Source organism: Carassius carassius, chromosome 14, assembly GCF_963082965.1.
Source record: "Carassius carassius chromosome 14, fCarCar2.1, whole genome shotgun sequence".
Taxonomy (NCBI): Eukaryota; Metazoa; Chordata; class Actinopteri; order Cypriniformes; family Cyprinidae; genus Carassius; species Carassius carassius.
This window is the reverse complement of record NC_081768.1, coordinates 15,944,793-15,965,799: the sequence shown is the minus strand read 5'-3', so window position 1 is coordinate 15,965,799 and position 21,007 is coordinate 15,944,793. Positions and strand designations below refer to the sequence as shown.

The 21,007-nt window shown below is 37.1% G+C and overlaps 2 protein-coding genes across 5 annotated transcripts; one reads left to right on the top strand and one right to left on the bottom strand.

Annotated features, from left to right (window-relative positions):
- The first annotated feature begins 712 nt into the window (after positions 1–712).
- On the top strand, positions 713–16,539 carry loxl3b (lysyl oxidase-like 3b). 4 transcript variants are annotated; one of them, XM_059566381.1, is made up of 17 exons: positions 713–925; positions 3,968–4,303; positions 4,392–4,555; positions 5,414–5,631; positions 7,046–7,102; positions 7,829–7,903; positions 8,538–8,745; positions 8,836–9,016; positions 9,143–9,297; positions 10,486–10,656; positions 11,260–11,415; positions 12,112–12,271; positions 13,705–13,948; positions 14,863–14,978; positions 15,069–15,205; positions 15,300–15,411; positions 15,758–16,539. In XM_059566381.1, the coding sequence occupies exons 2-17, from the start codon at positions 3,976–3,978 to the stop codon at positions 15,829–15,831; spliced, it is 2,556 nt and encodes an 851-aa protein (XP_059422364.1). In that variant the 5' UTR covers positions 713–925; positions 3,968–3,975; the 3' UTR covers positions 15,832–16,539. The 4 variants fall into 4 exon arrangements, with proteins under 4 accessions (XP_059422364.1, XP_059422362.1, XP_059422361.1 ...); XM_059566379.1 differs by lacking the exon at positions 10,486–10,656; XM_059566378.1 differs by lacking the exon at positions 11,260–11,415 and having other exon boundaries at positions 714–925.
- Positions 16,540–17,033: 494 nt separating this feature from the next.
- Positions 17,034–20,731, bottom strand: LOC132157167 (serine protease HTRA2, mitochondrial-like). Its single transcript, XM_059566382.1, has 9 exons — positions 20,648–20,731; positions 20,054–20,549; positions 19,542–19,746; positions 18,507–18,701; positions 18,374–18,406; positions 18,062–18,170; positions 17,906–17,975; positions 17,715–17,810; positions 17,034–17,623 (listed from the first exon to the last, which is right to left on the bottom strand). Exons 2-9 carry the CDS (start codon positions 20,488–20,490, stop codon positions 17,458–17,460), a joined length of 1,311 nt encoding a protein of 436 aa, XP_059422365.1. The 5' UTR covers positions 20,491–20,549; positions 20,648–20,731; the 3' UTR covers positions 17,034–17,457.
- Positions 20,732–21,007: the final 276 nt, after the last annotated feature.

Here is a 21,007-nt window from a genome sequence, read left to right as displayed (position 1 = left end):
GAGAAAAAAATAAGGGACCAGGCAAAACTTTGACTTATTTTCAGGGAGGGGAACAAAAACTTTTACATTATGGATAAATCTCCTGAGAACTGTTTTCTTCTTCTTCTTCTTCTTGGAATAACTTTGGTGTCCCTGTAGCATAAACCAACACTGAACCAAAATGTGTTTTGTTGCCTTCTCTTTAGTCTGTGTATATTACTTGCTTATTGCTCGAGTCTGTGTAAATAAGAGAGTTTGTTCCTACACCAGAAAGTAAGAAGTGCCTTGCGTTTTGTATTTAAAACACGGAAAACAAGTATTGTTTTCAACAAAAACCTCTTTGTAGACAAAATAAAAGGTTATTTTTTTGTAATAAAAGATGTAAATCACAATATAAAAAGACTTCTTCGTGCTTTTGACATGCAGAAACAATGACTTGATTCATTAAAATCGGATATTTTAACAGTAGCACTTTATTTTATTATTATTATTTTAATATTCCAGCAAATTTCACGAAGATCAGAATCCCCCAGCATGTATTTTTACACACGTAGAACGTGCCTGAGCAGAAGAACGTTCCGTTATGCAAGTAGGAAAATCTTTTCCTGAACTGTGAAAGGGCTATGTGTTTTTCCTAAAATAAATCCTGCCCCTTTTCATTCGTGTGAAGTCGTCCACGAGTCAGCTCCACCTCTCCCCCGTGCCCCGGCTTTCCCATCGCTCTCTCTCTCTCTCTCTCTCCCACCCACACGACTGTCCAGCTGGCAATTCCCTGCTATTACAGCCCGTTATCTCTGCTGCTCATTAGACGCTTTTCTTTGCTTCCTACAAGGTCTAGCTTCTGCAGCTGGTTCTCAAGTCTTTTCTGGATGCTTTTCTGGTTCTGTGCAGAAATATAAACTGCATGAAACTGCGCCAAGACTGTGGAAAGACCGCTTAACTTGAGGTAAGGGGGGGAAGTTCTGATTTTTATTCCTCTGAGTGTATTGAATAGTTTTATCTTTTACACAAAAGTGTCACAAATATTGTTGACTAGAGTAACGGTAACGTTATTTACTTGCACAGATTTGATCTGAGATAAAGCTGCTGGACGCCAAGTAGTCTACACTTCCTCTGTCACGTCCTTTTATTCCTCTCAGGTTTGCAGTGAAGCTGATAAATGATGTCAAAGCATTTGCAACAGTTTTATGTTTTAAAGAACACTGACATCATTATTAAAAGACTCAAGAGTTTTGTCGGAAGTTTCTATTTCTCCTCCTCCGCTTGAATTTCTTAACAATGGACGAAGAAGTTTAGCTGCTTGAACTATAATTTGAAGACACTTTAAATAAGTAAATAAACATCTGTTTGCATTTTGCACTCACGTTTATTAACCTGATGTTTAATAATGAATTTAGCTTGTGGGTCCAGACCTGGCTGTGTCTCGCCGTTACCTCAGCGTTACTTTTGCCTGTTTATATACTTTAAAGCATGATATAGTTTACAGATTACGTTATGTGAGTTATGGATTTTATCATGTAGCCTATTTTATGTCGTTAGTTTGTTTAGTTATATTTACCGTGGAACCATGTGCCCCTGAGCTACGGGAAATCTGTTTTCAATTGCGCGCCAATCTCTTTACTACCTTGTATAATTGGATCCATCCAGGAAAAAATATTGATCTATTCAGTTTGACAAATTTTACATATTTAAGTTTTACACATGTAACATTCTTGAAATTGATTAAAATACTTGCGTTATACAATTATGCAGATGTAACAGATATCTTATGCATTCGTTAGAGTACTTTATTAGAAAGGAGACAAAGGAAATATTGTTGGTGAAGAAAAAAAAAAGTAAAATTAAGGTAAATATCTTGTGTACATTTGTTATATTTTTCATTTCCAATCAAGTTGTTTTGTCAAATTATGGTTATTTGAGATTCTAGAAAAAGAAAAGTGTATTTAAGATTCTAAAATAAAATCTTAAAAGTCTAGCTATGGATTTCCTAGAATGACGAAGGAGCCATTTTATCCCAAAATTTAAATTCCATCACCTCATTTCCACAATACAATACATAAAGTTGTGATATAAATGTTAATGACAGAAATGAAAGAATTATTTTGGGAAACATGTATTCCCAGTGTGGGACATTTAGAAAAAGTAAGTAACAAACAAGAAAACTGTGTTCTCAGAGAATTTATTTTCCTAAAGTCTTCTGGACCAAATGTGGCCATATTTAAAGGGAATATTCAGGAATCAACCTGATATGCATGTAAAGGCCAAAATTGTGTGGTTTTTATGGTTGCCGACATTTTTACCTGGATTAAAAAGATTGTATTATGACTTGATATTCAAATGAAGGCAATTCAAGGTCCAGTCCAGTCCATAAACTGACAGTAAGTCCATGTGTTTGGGTAATGGGTCTGGACTCACTCAGTCATAGCCAGTGAAGATTACATTCCTCTGTGACCCACAGGCACCAGAGTGACTTGTCTGTTAAGCTGTTGTTATATTAGTGAAATCCGCACCAGTGCTGGGCTGTTATATCATCAACACAATTATCTGTGCAATGTCATACTATATGCAAAGGGTTTAAACGCTTCTGTCTACAAACATTGAGATGAACCTCATGTCAATCAAGCATAAAGTCAGTAGGTGGCTCAGTAAAATGTTTTACTGCTTCCTCTAAAGTCAATATGCCAGTTGGTACTATTGCAGGATGGCTACAGCTCATGCTGTTCAAACTATGAAAATATGTTCATGCACATGAAAGTATTGAGTTTAGATTATGTTCATGTGATGAATGAGATGTCTGGGACAAATGCAGTTATTGTTAGTTTTTCCTACTCACTCATTCTGTAACAGTGAGTTCCCCAGGGTGTGTTGGATACATGCACAGACATTTGATCTGTGGATGAATCTCAAGAAAATCCCAAGACACATTTTTCTCTGAAATCAAAAGAAAAGGTAATTTTTTATATAAAGAAAACTAATAAAGCTTATTTCTACGGCCATTCAGATGTTTTGGATTATTTGTATAACATAATCATTACCGTAATGCTTCTGAATGAAATTGTTTGTTTGTTTTTTGTATTTTTGTTTTTTTGCTGTATTATTATAATTGTTTTTGTAATATCCATTATTCAAAATGGTCTTTATAATTATTAGATTCCTGTCACTGTACACTGCAAAACATGTTGTAAATAAGTATTACTGGAGTACTTTTAACGAGAAAATGCTGCTTTAATTTAGCAATTGTGAAATTTAATAGCAACAAAGTAAATTTCTTTTAGTGCAGTTTTTAAAAACAAATTGCATTACAGTAATGATAATTTTCTTTTTCTTTTTTTTCATTACGGCAATGAGAAGTGGTGATGAGGGTTAGTCACCTTGCTTAAAAATGATGTCACATGACCATGGAAAATCTTGTGGTCCTAAAAACTTAATAGTCCTTAAACAATATACACATTTGGTGTGAAATTTGACTCGGAAGTAAAATTACGGTAATTGTCTCTTGTGAACAGAATAGTTTAAGTTGTTTGTCATTTCCAATCAATCTGTCATTTAACGATATCCAATTGTTGGAAATTCTAGAAAACTTGTCCAAGACACATTTTGCTTTTATTTGTGACATGATAATTACCATAATGCTTCTGAACATTTTTATGCTTAGAGGATTTTTTGGAGAATAATTATTTATTGTAAACTCAACTGTAAAAAACGTTTTTTGAAGCTGTAAAAAAATATAACTGCAGTTTGTATTATTATAGTAAAAAATAAGTCCTACACATTTGTTTAGTGTACAGTCATTCTTTTACAGTACAGTAATGAAGAATTAAACATTTGCATTACGGTAATAAGAACTGGTGGTAGGAGTGTGCTTAACATGTTCTGTGTGAACCCATGATGGTTCAAATCAAAACATACTGACATTCACACAACAGTAACCACATGTTTTTCAGTATTTTTCAAACCTTCTCCTCTTTGTTTCTGTTCTCTGCCACAGAGCCGCACATGGAGCTGTGTCAATGGTGGCGACACATTGTTGTCTTCCTACTTCATGCTTGGATTTCATCATGCTTTGCCCAAACCACACTGCCAGTGCGCTCGAGCCCCACACCGACCCCTCAGACAGCAGAACGCCCGGAGACTCTGAAGTTCCGTCTGTCTGGCTTCCCCAGGAAACACAATGAGGGCCGAATTGAAGTGTTTTATAAAGGCGAATGGGGAACCATCTGTGATGATGATTTCTCACTGGCCAATGCCCATGTCCTCTGTCGCCAGCTGGGCTTTGTGTCTGCCACGGGCTGGACTCACAGCGCCAAGTATGGCAAGGGCACAGGTAACATTCCTGCATGTATCCGCACACTCAATCAGAGCAGATATAAAGCAGTTTCTGTATGTGTTCAGAGAGTTTGTGTTTGTTCCAGGTAAGATTTGGCTTGACAATGTGCAGTGTAGTGGCAGTGAGAGGAGCGTGTCAGTGTGTAAATCTCGTGGCTGGGGTAACAGTGACTGCACTCATGATGAGGACGCTGGAGTGATCTGTAAAGATGAGAGACTGCCGGGATACGTGGACTCCAATGTTATAGAGGTAAAGGATCCTACATAAAAAAAAAAATCTAATTTTAAATGCCAGTGACAGAAAATATGAAAAAATTATATAAATTTTCTTTTGTTTGGCCAGTGTTGTCTAGCTTCTTTGCTAGTTTACTTTTACTACTACTACTTTGCAATAATATTATTATTAAGTGTAAATATATTTACATTTAATTTAAAATACGTTTCTATTATTTTGTACAGTAAGTATTGTTTAGTGAAAATAAATGTTAATGTACCTAACATTGTGAATATATTCATGGCCCTAACTCAGATAGTACAAAAGGGAATGTTGCTAATTTAACACCTAGTAAATGTTTTAAAAACAACATGTTATCTTTATAATAAAAAAACTTGCTTTTAGCATTTCTGAGTGTGGGAAATGGAGTTAAATGCAATAACTTTACAATAACACAAGTGTTATTTTACACTAATTTTATATTACTGTAGTCTTTTATTAATATTCATTCTTAGTAGTTGTATTATTTGTTATGGATTTTTGTTGTTGTTTTTAAAATATTACTCTTAAGGGTCGTTTAGTTTTAGTCCAGTTAATCTAAGTTAGTTTGACAAGGCAACATTACACATTTTTTAGTTTACATCAAGTTTTTATCTAGTATTTGTATTTGTATGTTTTATTTCAGCTTTTTTTAATAGTTAACGATAACAACTCTGATCTTACAAGCAGGAAACACTCAATGACTGAGCTCTGCATCTTTTTTTTTTCTTCTTTCTTCTTTTGTCCTGTACTGCCTAAAGGGGTTAAATCCACTCCCATCTTACGAGCTCGTTCACACTCTGTTCATGTTTGGTTGTCCATATGGTTTTTATATTTGCATCATGTGTCTCTCAGGTGCAGGTAGATGAGAATAGAGTGGAGGAGGTGCGTTTGCGTCCTGTGTTAACCATAGCGACCAAGCGGATGCCTGTCACTGAGGGGGTGGTGGAAGTTAAGAATAAGGATGGATGGGCTAAGATCTGCGATAACGGATGGACACCCAAAAATTCACGTGTGGTTTGCGGCATGATGGGATTCCCCCACGAGAAGAAGGTGAACAAGAACTTCTACAAGTGAGTGTTCATGACATGTTGAGGCCTGGATGTAGGAAAGGAATCGATTTTATCCATCTGCGGAAATTTGATTGGTTTGTGTTTGGTCATGGAAACTCTTTTTACACATTTGAATATGACTTTATTTAGACTTTGTGTGTGGCATCTCACTTTACTGTGGTAGTTTAGCCACTGTGAGAGGAAATTATGTTTACTTTCTCAGTCATCTGTGAAATGCAGCAACATACACACGGTTTAAACCACAGACAAACATCTGGACAAGGAAACTATTGCATAGACGTAGGACATTCATGCATTCATCTACCAACTGGTAGAAAGTACACTGTAGGGGTCTCATCCAAAAATCCAATGGAATGTTACAAGAATGTTCCACTTACATGAATAAGCCCTGTGCAGTACAAATGGCTTTACACACATACACTTAACCAGTGAACCTTAAGAAAAAGCTAAGAGGAAGTCTCTATTGAACGTCCGTCTGCATTTATTTCCCATGTGTGGTTTTATAGACTATAGAACGGTTTCATTTCTCAACCCGTCTCCCTAATAAGACACATACGCACCATTACCTTCCCCGCATTCTTGAAACAGTGGCACACTGTGACTGTTGCTGTTTCCATAACCCCACTTCAGTTGTTTTTATAGTTTTTAGGATATTTTAATGGAATTTAGGATTCCAGCATAGTTAACGAAGCCTGTTTTATTATTGCCCAGAAGGTTTCTTTCTAAAAAGCTTCGACTTTATCATAGTTGGTAACCCACAAAATACAATGAAAATCAAATAACGAAATGTTAGTGTAATGTTAATGTTAGGCCAAAATGATGGCTTTTTAACTAATATAATTATATATATATATTATATTAAGTAATATATAAACTCTCTTAAACTTTAATGTAATATTAAATAACATTCTGTAGTTAAAATTATAGTTACTCAGTACTTCAAAATATGTGTACATCTTTGAAAATCACTAAAGGTTATTAAAACATATTGATTTAAAATGTCAAAGTAATAATCCTACGAGCCATTTTTGTTGGCATTAAACTGCCATAGTTTTAAAATTCTGAAATATCTCAGTTTGCATTGAAGTTTCAGTGTCGTAACTTTGCAGATATTGTTTATGCGCAAACAGCAACATTACTCTAACTAATGTTAAAAAAATGAAATCACAATCAACCACCCCTTTAAGATGAACAAAGGTCTTACAGGTTTCGGATGAAAGGAGGGAGAGTATTAAATTATAGAATTTTCATTTTTGGATTAACCTTACCAAGGGGAATATGGGGATGCCACACAACCTTTCCCATCTCTAACAGTCTAAACTGTCCTGATGTGGACAGAAAGAAATCAGAGTGATACAGTAAATGGTGTACATGAGTGTATGTGTGCTTGACCTCATTTCCCTGTTTTCAACAGGCATCTCAGAAAGAGATCTGCTGTGCCAAAATCTAAAGTTAAAGTAACAACGCCCAGGTACTATCTGAGGGAAAGAAACCAGTAGTGTTCTTTCCCTAGAGGACTCAAGCACATAGTGTGGCTTTAGTACACAACACTATTAGTGTTAGTCTAACTGTACTATACTAACTGCAGTTTCCAAGATTTAGTCAGTTATGCATTTTTTTATTTTTATATGCTCTCTCGGCAAAGTGTGAGTGTCGGTCTGAAAGTGTGATGGACGAAACATTTCCCCATGAAGAACTTATTACCATCTGTTAGTTTTACTCACATAGTTTTGAGATGAGGCTGTGCTTGTGCAAGAGTCAAAGCATTCTGAGGGAGATATCTTGAAACAGATACCCTCATACTAGCACACATCCCTCCTTGTGCTTGCTGCATGTTCACCTCAGATATGTGTACTTCTAATGTGCTAGTTTCAATTGTTATAACAGGCATGGGAAAGTGAAATCACCACTAACATTTTTACTTTTTAATTGATGTGGTATTTTGTAGATCTCATTCCAAAGTTTCTGTTACTGACTGTTACTGGTAATTATTATTATATATCAAATAACTATTAATTTAGTTAGCTTGTGCCTCACAGCATCTTGACTGTGTTAAGTCTTAATTAATTTGAAAAAGACTTGGATCTTATTGTCCTCTTTCCCAAGCAGCTGGTATGTATATGTGTGCATGTGCATGTTGGATGTTGCAGTGGACATTTGAGTGTTTCTGAATGCTTAATGGATGTTTGCATTACAGGCAGGAGCCCAAAGCTAAGGCTATCACTAAAACTAGCACTAAGTCTAAACCGGGCAAATCAGCTGCGGCTAAAAGGTAACCTTGGTAAAACTGGGGAAACATACATTACCTTTTTGGTTCAGATCTTTCCAACCTTCTCTTTTGTTCCCTAAAATTTTGTCAGGCGGAAATGCTGCATTATAAACTTATAAATTATAGAAATCGGTTACAAAGATGACAAAGAAGCTTTTTCAAATTATTAAATGTGAAAATATGCCACCATTCAAAGGTTTGGGGTGAGGGTTTTTTTTTTTTTTTTTGAAGGGGGGGGGTTATTGAGCAAGGAAACATTAAATTGTTTAGAAGTGACATGCATAATGTTACAAAGATTTCTACTTCAAATATATTATTTTCTTTTGAAGTTGCTATTCATGATTTCTAGAATGATGATAACATACAGTATGTGTATACAAGAATATTGTAATAATTTAATTAACTTCATTATCAGACACTTTTATCCAAAGTGACTTACAGTGCATTCAGGCTAACATTTTTTTTTACCTAACATGTGGTACCTGGAAATCGAACCCACATCCTTTTGCGCAATGCTCTACCACTGAGCCACAGGAAAAGCTGCATCTTTTTCTGAATAAAGGATTAACTTGAGTATGGACCCTAATCTAAAAATAATGTGCATTATTTATATACAACTCTTTCACTTCTCTCTAAGGCTGTATGCTGAACGGCAGAAGAATAATTTCCTGGTTCACTCAGTGGCATGCTTGGGCACAGAAGTGCACTTAGCTGCATGTCCTCTGGAGTTTAACAATGGTAATGCCACAGAGTCGTGTCCTGGAGGAATGCCTGCTGTGGTCAGCTGTGTGCCTGGTCCACTGTACGCACAGAGCACTGCCATGAGGAAGAAACTCAAGATGCAGGTAAACTGTTTATTTCATTAGTGCTACATAAGTGTAGTTAAGTTTATATACTTATGGTAACTGTTTCTTTCTCTATTTGTTTCTCATCAGTCTACTATACGGCTAAAGGGTGGAGCGAAATATGGTGAGGGCCGTGTCGAGGTGTTGAAGGGCAGTGAATGGGGGACAATTTGTGATGATCACTGGAACCTGCTCTCTGCCAGCGTTGTGTGCAGAGAACTGGGCTTCGGCACTGCCAAAGAAGCCCTCACAGGTGCCCGCATGGGACAAGGTGAGATTGCAAGTAGTGTAGAAAGTCTCATTAACAATAATAATAGGGCCAATGTCTTTGAATGAATAAAACTGTTAGTTTATGTATTTTTGCCAGTATGAATTTTTGCATTGTGTTTTGTCTCAGGGCTGGGGCCTATCCATATGAGTGAGGTGCAGTGCACAGGTCATGAGCGCTCCCTGTGGAACTGCCGCTATAAAAACATCACAGCTGAGGACTGCAAACACTCTGAAGATGCTTCAGTTCGCTGCAATGTTCCATATATGGGCTTTGAGAAAACGGTCAGAGCAACAGACACATACTCACACTCATAACATTTCTTCTTATATGTTGATTTTGTTTACTTAACACGTATGTCTTTTGTATGTCATTCAGTGTTTCCAGTGACTCTGTATTACATTCATTTGCATCTATTGCTTGTTTCTTAATTTAAGAAGAACATAGAAATGATCAAATGAACTACATTTATTCATGGTGGTGTGCTCAGTATTCATTTTGCCTCAAAATGGATGAATGGAAATATTGGGTATCATTGTCTGTATCAAGAGACAATTACCGGAGTTAATACAATATCTGTTGTGACTTATTATGATTGATTCTCAACAGATGCAACGTACCTTAACCATTATGCATCTACTGCTAGAAACCTCTTATATGCATGTAGAATACACCGGGGCTAGTTGTCACACGCTCTTATGAAAGAATTCAGAAAAATATGAACATGGCCTTCACAAAAATATGAAGTAGCAAACTGTTTTCAACATTAATAATAATAAATGTTTGTGAGCACCAAATCAGCATATTTAATGATTTCTGCAAGATCACATGACACTGCAAACTGGGGTAATGGCTGCTGAAAATTCATCTTTGCCATTACAGGAATACATTTTAATATCTATTTGAATATAAAATTGTGATAATATTTCATAATATTTTATGATATTTTAATATTTAAAAATCCTTCTTACCCTACATTTTTGAACAGTACAATCAAAGAGTCAACTATATAATGAAGGTAGATTTTAGCTTAAAAAAAAAAAGTCAAACTGTGTTCTCAGTACAATTATATTTTTCAGAAATGTCAGGTCAGGGCAAGTTGTCGAATTGATTTTAATAGTTCTAATTTTATACATATTAATTTTCATTTTTGTTGCCCAAAAAATTGTATGGTAGTTGTATTGTTATTTTACTGGTTAGTTTTATTATTACATTATTGCTGTTTCATAATTGTTTATTGCCCAGATTTACCCAATATAATATAACAACCCCACTATGTATCTTTTCTTTCTTTGGAAATTAAATATTAGAAGCTTTTTTGTAGCCAAAACTGACTTTTGAAATAAGTTCAGAAAAAAAGCACCTCAAGAAACATTCTTTAGAGTAAGAAGTGTGACAATTAGCCCCCGGTCTCCTGTATATTTCCCATTGAACTCACTCTTATCCCTCGTTCCTGGTTGTGCCCTGCTCAGGTGCGCATCTCAGGGGGCCGATCTCGCTACGAGGGCCGTGTGGAGGTGTTATATACTGAGACTAATGGGACGCTTCGCTGGGGCCTGATCTGTGGAGAAGGCTGGGGAACTGAGGAGGCCATGGTTGTTTGCAGGCAGCTGGGCCTCGGGTACGCCAACCATGGCCTACAAGTAGGATGCTAACAGTAACAGCAACACACACTTGCATGCTAACAATGCCTTGAACTTTCTGCTAACATCAAAAAAATCAGATGCTGCTGGCTTACACACTCCCACATACATGTTCAAAGCCTTGAACTTTGAAAACGCACCACATGAGTCAGTGCATGCAGTACATGGATGGACAGAAGTAAACCTGCTGAAAAGATCAGTCAGCTCAAGTTTGGCTATTGAACAGCTTGGTTAAACTACAGTAGCTAGACCAGCACCACACTAGTACTAACCAGCCATGCTGTTCTATACTGGAGCCTCGTTTATAAAGACATGCATAGTATGATCCAAAATGTGAACAAACAGTATATGACAAGTTATTCATGTGAACATAAAATATGAACCTATGTACCTACGTTTTTTTAGTTTCACACATATTGATTAGCATATTTGTTGCCTACAACAATGGTAGGGTGGTTTTATGTTACAAATTCAATAAAATGTATAAATGTGACCACTGATCTTTTCAGCAGGGTCGTCTGTCTGTGTATGTGGGTAAGCAGTGAATGGCAGGAGACAGATGGGTGAGCAGGGTGTTTGACGTGGCGTAGGTTTTGATTGCAGGTGCGTTTGTCAGGTGGGCGCTCGCAGTATGAAGGGCGAGTGGAGGTGCGGGTGGGGCAGCGGTGGGGCAGTGTATGCAGTGAGGGCTGGACCACCAAAGAGGCCATGGTGGCATGCAGGCAGCTAGGGCTGGGGTTCAGCATGCATGCTATTACAGTGAGTATATGACATACACACATGCGTGGAGATGCAGCTCTATTCTTTCACCAGGAATGCTGTTTTTAAGGCAACGAATGTTTATAAATTACTTTTTTTATATAAGGGGAGCACTTTTGTGGTAGCTATATAGACTAACGAACAGCCATTGATTATTTCTTTTTTTAAGGTGGTCCCCATGTCTTGTCAAGTTTTACCCTAAAAGAAAGAAATTATAGAAATGTTATTGTAGCACAAAGATTTTTAAATTAATAATCTTTTTCTTATTTTTTTATTAGCATTGTGACATTATTCTTATGACAGTTTAGGTTTAACAACAGTTATGTATCTCCCCTAATTATTATTACCATGGTGCAAAAATTTATAAATAAAAAAAAAGTATTTTTCTATCTTTTCCTATATTTTCTTATCTATTTTATTTTGGGGTCAAGTGTGGCCTGGTCTTTCTTTTTTTAATCTTTTTTTTCTGCAAATATCAGCCCAAATCCTCATTACTGTAATACAAAAATAAAATAAATTAATGAAAAAATTAATCTTTTGGAAATAATTTTTCTTTTTCTTTCTTTTTCTGTGGGGGGTGGGGGAGGGGCGGAATGACCTGGTCTTTGAGTGTCAGATGCTTAATGCTTTACAGTCTTTATAGTGAACTGTAAATCATCATCTGTCTGTGTTTGTTTGTGTTACGTGTTTGCTAAGGAAACATGGTATTGGGACAGCAGTAATGTGACAGAGATGGTTATGAGCGGAGTGAAATGTACAGGAGATGAGATGTCTCTCAGCCAGTGCCAACACCACAGAACGGTCAACTGCCAGAAAGCAGCAGCGCGGTTCTCAGCAGGAGTTATCTGCTCAGAAAGTGAGTAACCTTACACATATGCACACACAGATGCAAAGAATACCTCGAATTTGAGTGTTTGATATTAAGCTGTCCAACAGCACTAGGACTTCTCACTGATTACAGCACTCTGCCAGTGTTTGTGCCTTTCAAATAGACTGTCAGTCTTTGTAGGTTATGTATCATAAATTAAATTAAATTAAATTAAATTTATGCATTTAGCAGACGCTTTTATCCAAAGCGACTTACAGTGCATTCAGGCTATCAATTTTTATCTATCATGTGTTCCCGGGGAATCAAACCCCCAACCTTGTGCTTGATAGCGCAATGCTCTACCAATTGAGCTACAGGAACACTAATAAATAAGTGATCATATCATAAGTCTTAATAAGTGAATCACTGAATCATTCATTCAGTGGATACTGATTAATTCAGGAATGAGCTAAGTGATTCTATGCATCTGAATTTGTCTACGAACCTACTATATAGTAGATGTGAAAAGGTACTACGTAGTATTTGTGAAAAGAGTAGTTGTGCCCAAATTCATAGTATTAATAAAACAGTAGGCGAACAATGCCCGGATATGCATATTAATTTAAATTGTATAAATTAATTTTTGTTAGCTCTGGAAAAAAATAGACAATAACAAAAGATGTGTCCCAAATGATGCCCCAAACACTATGCACTTATACAATATATACTCTACCCTCTATCGTATAACACATCCACACTTAATTTTTAGTTTTATTTTTTCTGTTAATCAAGTGTGTCATCCAAGCATTTGCACACTTGCAATCTTTTTTCTTTTGGAATTTTAAGTGTGAACACACTACTCACGCTATTTATACTAAAATGGCATACAGTAGTGCAAGTTTGTGAATTGGGATGCAGATAATTAGCAATATTGTGTTTAAAATGTAGGTCACTCAGTATTAACTTGTTTATAGAACCGCTGTATAAAAGCAGTTCAGTCAAACAGTATAGGAGTCAAAACTGACTGTTTTGCAAGAGTTATTCATAATATGTTTATAGATGGCTGGAATTCTCACCTCTCAGACGGTCAGTCTGCTGCTGATGGTAGATCTAGAGCTGTGGTCAGTCTGCTGTTTATCGTTCTCTGAGCTCTGGTCTGTAATTAGTGAACCTCACAATGGCCAAGACTTGACTTCAAATGACTTACACCTGTCTGGTTTATGTATACCAATGAGACAACATATCATTTTCTCAACTGTTGGACATTGAGCAAAACTGTTTGTTCAGACTTTAAAACCTCAGACATCCAGTTCAGTGACCAACATACAATGTCAAAATAGAAACAAAAATCGAAATCAAATTCTTGGACCAAGGCTGTATTTTTCTTTGAACTTTCATTTTACATTTCCAGCATGCTGTTTCAAGGTTTTCGCATATTTTAGCTTGACCTTAAAATCTTTTGTACTCTTTTGTTTCCCCAGCTGCATCTGATCTAGTGTTAAACGCACCGCTAGTGCAGCAGACGACGTATATAGAGGACCGGCCGTTACACATGCTGTACTGTGCAGCAGAGGAGGACTGTCTGTCCAAGAGCGCTGCTGGAGCTAGCTGGCCTTACGGTCACCGCCGCCTGCTCCGCTTCTCCTCACAGATACACAACATCGGACGGGCTGACTTCAGACCCAAAGCAGGCCGTCACTCATGGGTCTGGCACGCATGTCACGGGTAACCATGCTGTTAAAAATGGCTGCATTCAGTAGAGTAATATAGTCATTAATCCTATTGTGTTGACAATCTGGGTTAACTTTTTGTGCTATTCATCAAATGAACTGGTTTTCATGCAAAACTAAGAAGAAGAAGAAAAAAAAACTAAAGACTCGTATAAAAACAGAAAACCCATATTTTAGCTTGTCAGACACTAAAAATATAAAATATGAGAAATTATGAACTCCTATTGCATTAAGAAAACATTTTCCTATCTTTGTTTTACAGCTCAATTTGACTCAAAATAAAAAAAATTCATTGACATTTCCCTATTTTGTACACCGAGGTGCTACATCTAAGTATAAATAGTATGTAACGTTACTTTTTTAGTAATGTAGATAGTATTTATTGATATTTGTAGTTGATGGATATATCCATTTTAATGTTGAATTCTCAAACTTCTGTGAGGGTAAAATGGGTTTCTCACACTTATTTTCAGTGCTAGTAAATAATCGTTTCAAATACTTGACTGTGAATTTCAAAGACATGAAGAAACCGTGATTTGAGTAAACTTCCAGTCTTATAATTCCCTAGTTTTCATGAATTTTATATTTTAGTTGTTGACCCGTTGTCAACATGTTTTGGTGATTGTATGGAAACCAGTGGAGAGTAAATTTTACCTCAACACAATGTAACCAATATAAATTGGTCTTTCCAAAACACATATGTGTTGATAATTTTCATGCACCATCATGACTCTAAATGAGAGAAAAGAAAAAAAAAAAGATTTTGTACTTTTAAGGTGTTATTTCTGACCAGTCTTTCTCTCTGTTTTGTGGCTTTCTGGGGTCTACTGACCATAGTTTGAAGACCCTTAGTCTTTTTTGTCCATTTAATTTTGATGGGTTTTGTTGTGCGTGTCTGTGACTCCAAAGGCATTATCATAGTATGGACATCTTCACACATTATGACCTGATGTCTGCCAATGGCACTAAAGTGGCAGAAGGACACAAAGCCAGCTTCTGCCTGGAGGACACCGATTGTGACGAGGGTAAATCACACTCATCCAAATACACATTTACAGTCAGCTCTGTTTAGGTTGACACATTTTCACTTGTGTAAATATATGTATTTTTTATAGGTGTATCCAAGAGATATGAGTGTGCTAACTTTGGTGAGCAGGGCATCACAGTGGGATGCTGGGATTTGTATCGCCATGACATTGATTGCCAGTGGATCGATATTACTGATGTCAAACCAGGAAATTATATCCTTCAGGTCAGAGAATGGGTGCAGATCACTGTCCCCAGTCATCAAAAACACGTATTCTGTTGATTTAATAGTATTTAGACTTGTTTTCACTTCTTCCCAGGTTGTGATAAATCCTAACTATGAGGTTGCTGAGAGTGACTTCACAAACAATGCCATGAAATGTAACTGCAAATATGATGGCCACAGGATCTGGGTACATAACTGCCATATTGGTGAGACATGAATACAAAGCCTTAAAGAAATAGTTTACCCAAAAATGAAACAATGTAGATGAGTTTGCTTGCTCACAAGTGGATTATCTGCAGTGAATGGGTGTCGTCAGAATGAGAGTCAAAACAGCTGATAAAAACATTACAATAATCCACAAGTGATCTACACAACTCGAGTCCTTCAATTAATGTCCAATATACCATTTTATGCACAGTTCACATATTATATTCAGCAAAAATAGTAAGAGTATATCAGGGTAATATGCTATTCTGAATATTGCCTTATTGGAAAGTGCTTTAATTGAATGTCAAATACTGAAAGATTTATTTTTCCTTGTCTTTATTTCAGGTGATGCTTTCAGTGAGGAGGCTGAGAAGAAGTTTGAGAAATACCCTGGACAACTTAACAACCAGATCTCATAATCCTATCACCAGATCGATCTGATTAGCATATTGAGTAAAATATTTATTCATTCAAACCAGCCATAACCTAATTAATTCCTCACATTGAAATTACATAAATCCAAGGTTTTTATAAATTCCAAGAGTATAGCTGTATTGACATTACCTATAATTTGTTATAAAAAACAGAACTCCAAAAAACACTCTGGGCTACTGAGTCTGGCTTGAGTAGTGTGAAGATTAGATGTAAATGAACATTTGCTCAGGCCGTGCAGTAGTACAGAATGCCATATGGGTTAACATTGAAATCAGGTGCTTATTTTCTTAAAGGTTTAAAAAGCCTTGTCGATGCATTACACAGCTCGTGTGCTGCTGTCTCTGTGAGTTAAAAATACTTGAATGTTTTGTACTCCAGATGAGCATTCGTGTTTAAAAGCTGTTGCAAAGTGTGAATGTACGTTACGCTTCAAAGCTCTGAATCAACTCCTATTTTACTCTCAAACGCTCTTTCATGTATGACTTGTTAAATCTTCAGTGACAATATTTTTTTTTTACATGCTGTCCTACTGAACTGATTATGCAATTCATGTGTTCAGCTGCAGTAAAATATTTCATGTCACATGCAACTCTGTTAAAGATGAAAAATAGTGTTATTTAAAGTTGTAATTCAAATCATTACAAGTATTTCAAGTTTCATGAGTCATTAAACAAATAAATGGTAATAAGAAATGATCAGTCATGACTTGTTACATTACAAAGGCTACATTCGTTACATTACAAAATCAAGGCTAAATGAGTATAACGTGTGATTGTTGCTGGTAGCCATTGACTTCCATAGTATGGAAAACAATATTATGGAAGCCAAAGGCTACCAACATTCTTCAAAATATCTTCTTTTGTATTCAACAGAAGAAAGAAACTCTTAGAGGTTTGGAACAACTTAAGGGCGAGTAAATGATGGCAACGTTTTCATATTTGGGTGAATTATTTCTTTAGACTTAAAAGTCCTGCAGGCTGCAGTGTGAAATGTTTTCCGACTGGAAATGACACGTATTACGACAGACAGTTGTTTAACATGCAAAGAACAGCAACCACACGACTTCTGAAAAATCATGTAGTCTCGTTTGTGGAAGGCTTAACAATGATATTAATTTTGAAACTGATTGAAGTGTACTTGGCCACATTTTCTGAAAGCACTGTGAATATATAATGATCCAAAAACATTGATATTGCAATGTTTTATTGTGAAGTCACAGAGGTTTGTAAAATGTATTAAACATTATACATTGAATACAAAAAAATCTGCAATGCTGGAATAAGAGCACCCACTTTTATTATGGCAGCCAACTGTTCATTCATCTCATGATAAACTGTTTCACACAAATATTTAGAAGTGTTCCTTCAAAAACAATACTGATACAGTGTAGTTTGAGAGGACACACTGATATTTATCCAGACTAATGCTCAGAAACATCCACACACTTCCAAAAAAAGTGCACAAACTGCACAATTATAACATTTGGACTACACAAGCATCCAGCTTTGCTACTATACTGTTCTGCCCTATTACCTTCTTAAAACATCTCCAACTATAATAATTATTCAAATCATCTTTCGCTTATTTATCTGCGTAAGCTTCATGGGACTTCACTCGGTGTGTTCAGGGGTCATGTGCAGCATGAGAAGGTCGGCCCCCCGCCGGACCACCACATTTAAGCTGTCGCTTGTCCTCACAGCGTTATAGATCTCCTCTGACGAGTTCACCTTTGACCCGTTTATCTCAACAATAACATCCCCTGGTTTCATTCCAGCTCTGTGAAACAGAAGACAGGAAATGACATCAACAATAGGAGGCCTCTATCAACAGACCGTAGCAGTGTGGGGGGAGAGCAGTGCTGCTTTACCTACTGGCTGGAGATCCTATAATAACACGGTGGATGAGAACTCCATGAGAAACATCAGGGAAGGATATGTCACGCATCTTCAGCTCTTCGATTATACTGAGAGGGCAAAAACACCATTTAAAGTCAAACAAAAATACACAGTGACCATCTCACACACATTTAGGGTCTGGTATCAAAACACAGATAAGCACCTAGGGGTCAAAGTCAGCATCATCACTCCAATGTAACGCCGTTTTGATCCTGATTCTCCAAACCAGGACTCTGAAAACAGACGATACACATCAATCAGGGACCTCAATATAAATGATGTCACGAATAAGAATGAGAAGGTCAAGGGTCATTCTTACTCTGTTTGTCTGCCGCACGCTCAAGGAAGATGCGGACTCTGTCTGAAGGAATGGCGAAGGAAATCCCTGCAGTCACTTTCATGGTATTAATGCCGATGACCTCACCATCCTGAAAGTTACAAACATCACATGTTAGTTCATATCACATGCATTACATCACGTGACCAATCAGTAGCTTCTGAGATAGACTGATCAGGTAGACAAATATGTTCTTCTGTTATTAGTCAAATGACCTATAAATGAAACCTCAACTTCCTTGTTTCTAAGGTATGTTCTAGCGGTATGTTGTGTAAATGTCAGTCAGCGGCTCACCAGGTTTATAAGGGGACCTCCTGAATTTCCAAACTGTAAAATAGAAATGTGATGCAATGTATGAATTACTTAATAAAGGAAATGAACAAGCAGTTACACCCAAATTCTCCAATGTCATTTCCTGTGCTCTTACATCTATGGTAGCATCAGTCTGGATGTAGTCAATGTTGGAGTTGGACAGGCCCAGTTCTTTACTTCCTCTCTGGGCAGAACTGACGATTCCAGACGTGATTGTGTTTTTGAGAGAGAAAGGGCTCCCCATGGCAACCACAAACTCACCCTGACGCACTTCAGACGACTGGCCGAGACGTAACGTTGGGAGGGGATGCTGGGATGAGATGAAGAGGGAAGAGAACAGAATGAGACCGATAATATGTACTCGTACAAATGTTTTATGTACACACACATTACCATTTACATTTAGCAGACACTTTTATCCAAGGAGGACAACGGAAGCAATCAAAATCAACAAAAGAGCAATGATACACAAGTGCTATGACAAGTTAGCTCAACTTAGTGCATGTAGCTTTGTATATAGCATGTGGTTTTTTATTATATAATAAATAAAAAGAAAACAGGCCGAATAGAAAAATATTAGAGCAAGCTAGGAGTTATATCTAAAAGGGGCAATTTTTATGTTTTTTTTTAAAAGAATAGAATTGGAATAGAGAGTGCTATAGTTAGAGGGTCAGCTAAAGATGGAAGAGATGTTTTTTTAAAAAGTTAACTTAACTAAAAAGTTTGAGGCCTCTTATGTGCGCAATACAGTACAAATTAAAATATTGTGAAATATTAGAATTTAAAATAATTGTTCTCCATTTTAATAAAATGTTAAAATGTTATTTATTCCTGTGAAGGCAAAGCTGAATTTTCAGCAGCCATTCTACTCCAGTCTTCAGTCTCACATGATCCTTCAGAAATAATTGAATATACTGATTTGTTGCTCAGTAAAACAATATTTTTATTATGCATGTTGAAAACAGTTTTTGCTGCTTATTATTTTTGTGTAAACCATGACACACGATTATATATGATGAATAGAAAGTTCAAAAGAACAACATTCATTTGAGACAGAAATATTTTGTTGCATTGTGTCTTTATTGTCACTATTGTTAAAATGTAATGCATCCCTGCTGAATATTTCTTTCTTTCAAAGCAGCACTGGTACCTTGGCATTGATTTTGATGGTAGCGATGTCTGCAGCCTGGTCAACATCCTGGACCGTGGCATTGTAAGTCTCTCCATTGGTCAGTTTAACACGAACGCCACGCTTGTTGGCAACCACATGGGCATTGGTCACGATCAGGCCATCACTACTTATGATGAAGCCAGAGCCATTCGAGATGGGCACCTCACGCCCAGAAAAAGGGTGTCTGAAAAACACAGCACATAGTATTTGTCACAATACCCTGCAGAACAGAAACTAAACACCTATAAGACAGATACAAACAGTACACAAAGAATAAAAAAAGTCCCTGTCGAGGAAAACAACTTAAACAAGCCTAAACTGGTTTGCTGGCCTCCAAGTCTAGTCATGGTGGCCAGTTTATAAGAAGGGTTAGTAAGCAGCTTGGCCAGAATGTGAGACTCATTTAAACCAGCTCAGAGACTCGTTTTAAGCTAGCTTGAGTTGTTTTCAGCAGGACTAGAACACGGTTTCTGTATTTTTGACAGACCCACCGCCCAACGATCTCGATGTAGACTACAGCAGGTGTGGACTTCTCAACCACATCCGCGATGAAATTATACTTGTACCGCGGGCTGTCCGGTTTAAACGGAGAGGCACACTGGACCGTCGGTAGTAAACTGTCAATGAGCAAATTCCTGACCGCGACTGTCCTCTGTAGGGCATCTTTATTGTCCTCGTCTCTTAATGAATACAACACTGCTGCTCCGAGTCCCAGTCCAAACGCGGCGGCTACGCTGCGACCGTCGCCTCCTGAACTTCGGCGAGAAACTAACGCTACAGATCTTGCTTCATGATCCGCTTTACCTGAAGAGGAGTTAGACAAGTGTCCTAGAGGCCTTACTGTCATCAGGTTTGGTTGCCGACTGCTGTCCCGGAGACATCTCGTGATTGTCCTTATGAGACATCTATTAACATGTGATGTTGCCATGTTGCATCAGATCAGATGTATCGCAGAAACCATTCAAACCCGATGGACGCAGGACATCACTGTGTTAAAAGCGTTATATATTAGCAAAAGTTTCTATGAAAATGTATATACAATCTTCTTTAAATATAAATATGTTGCTAAAACGTTCTTCACATACGCTCGACGAGGCGCGTCCGTACCTTCTTCGGCTCTTCTGTGGGGTCGGTGAATGTACCGGAAGTAGTAGTGATCCACCTCGTCTGGTCTGCGCATGTATGGACATGTCTGAGGAGAACGGGAGCTCAGGGTTGCCAGGTTCGCGGTTGAATTGAGTTACTGTAGGTTGATTCTTCCCGCGGAGGTTTGCATAGAGAGATTATCGACTGAAATTAGCATTTAGAAATATTTTACATTCTACCAACTCTGGCATGAGTTTTTTTCGTTACCCTAGACATAATGTCATTTCTTTGATGCAATTTATTATTATTATTTATCATTCTTTATTATGTAAAAAACAGATTTATGATTACTACTAGTG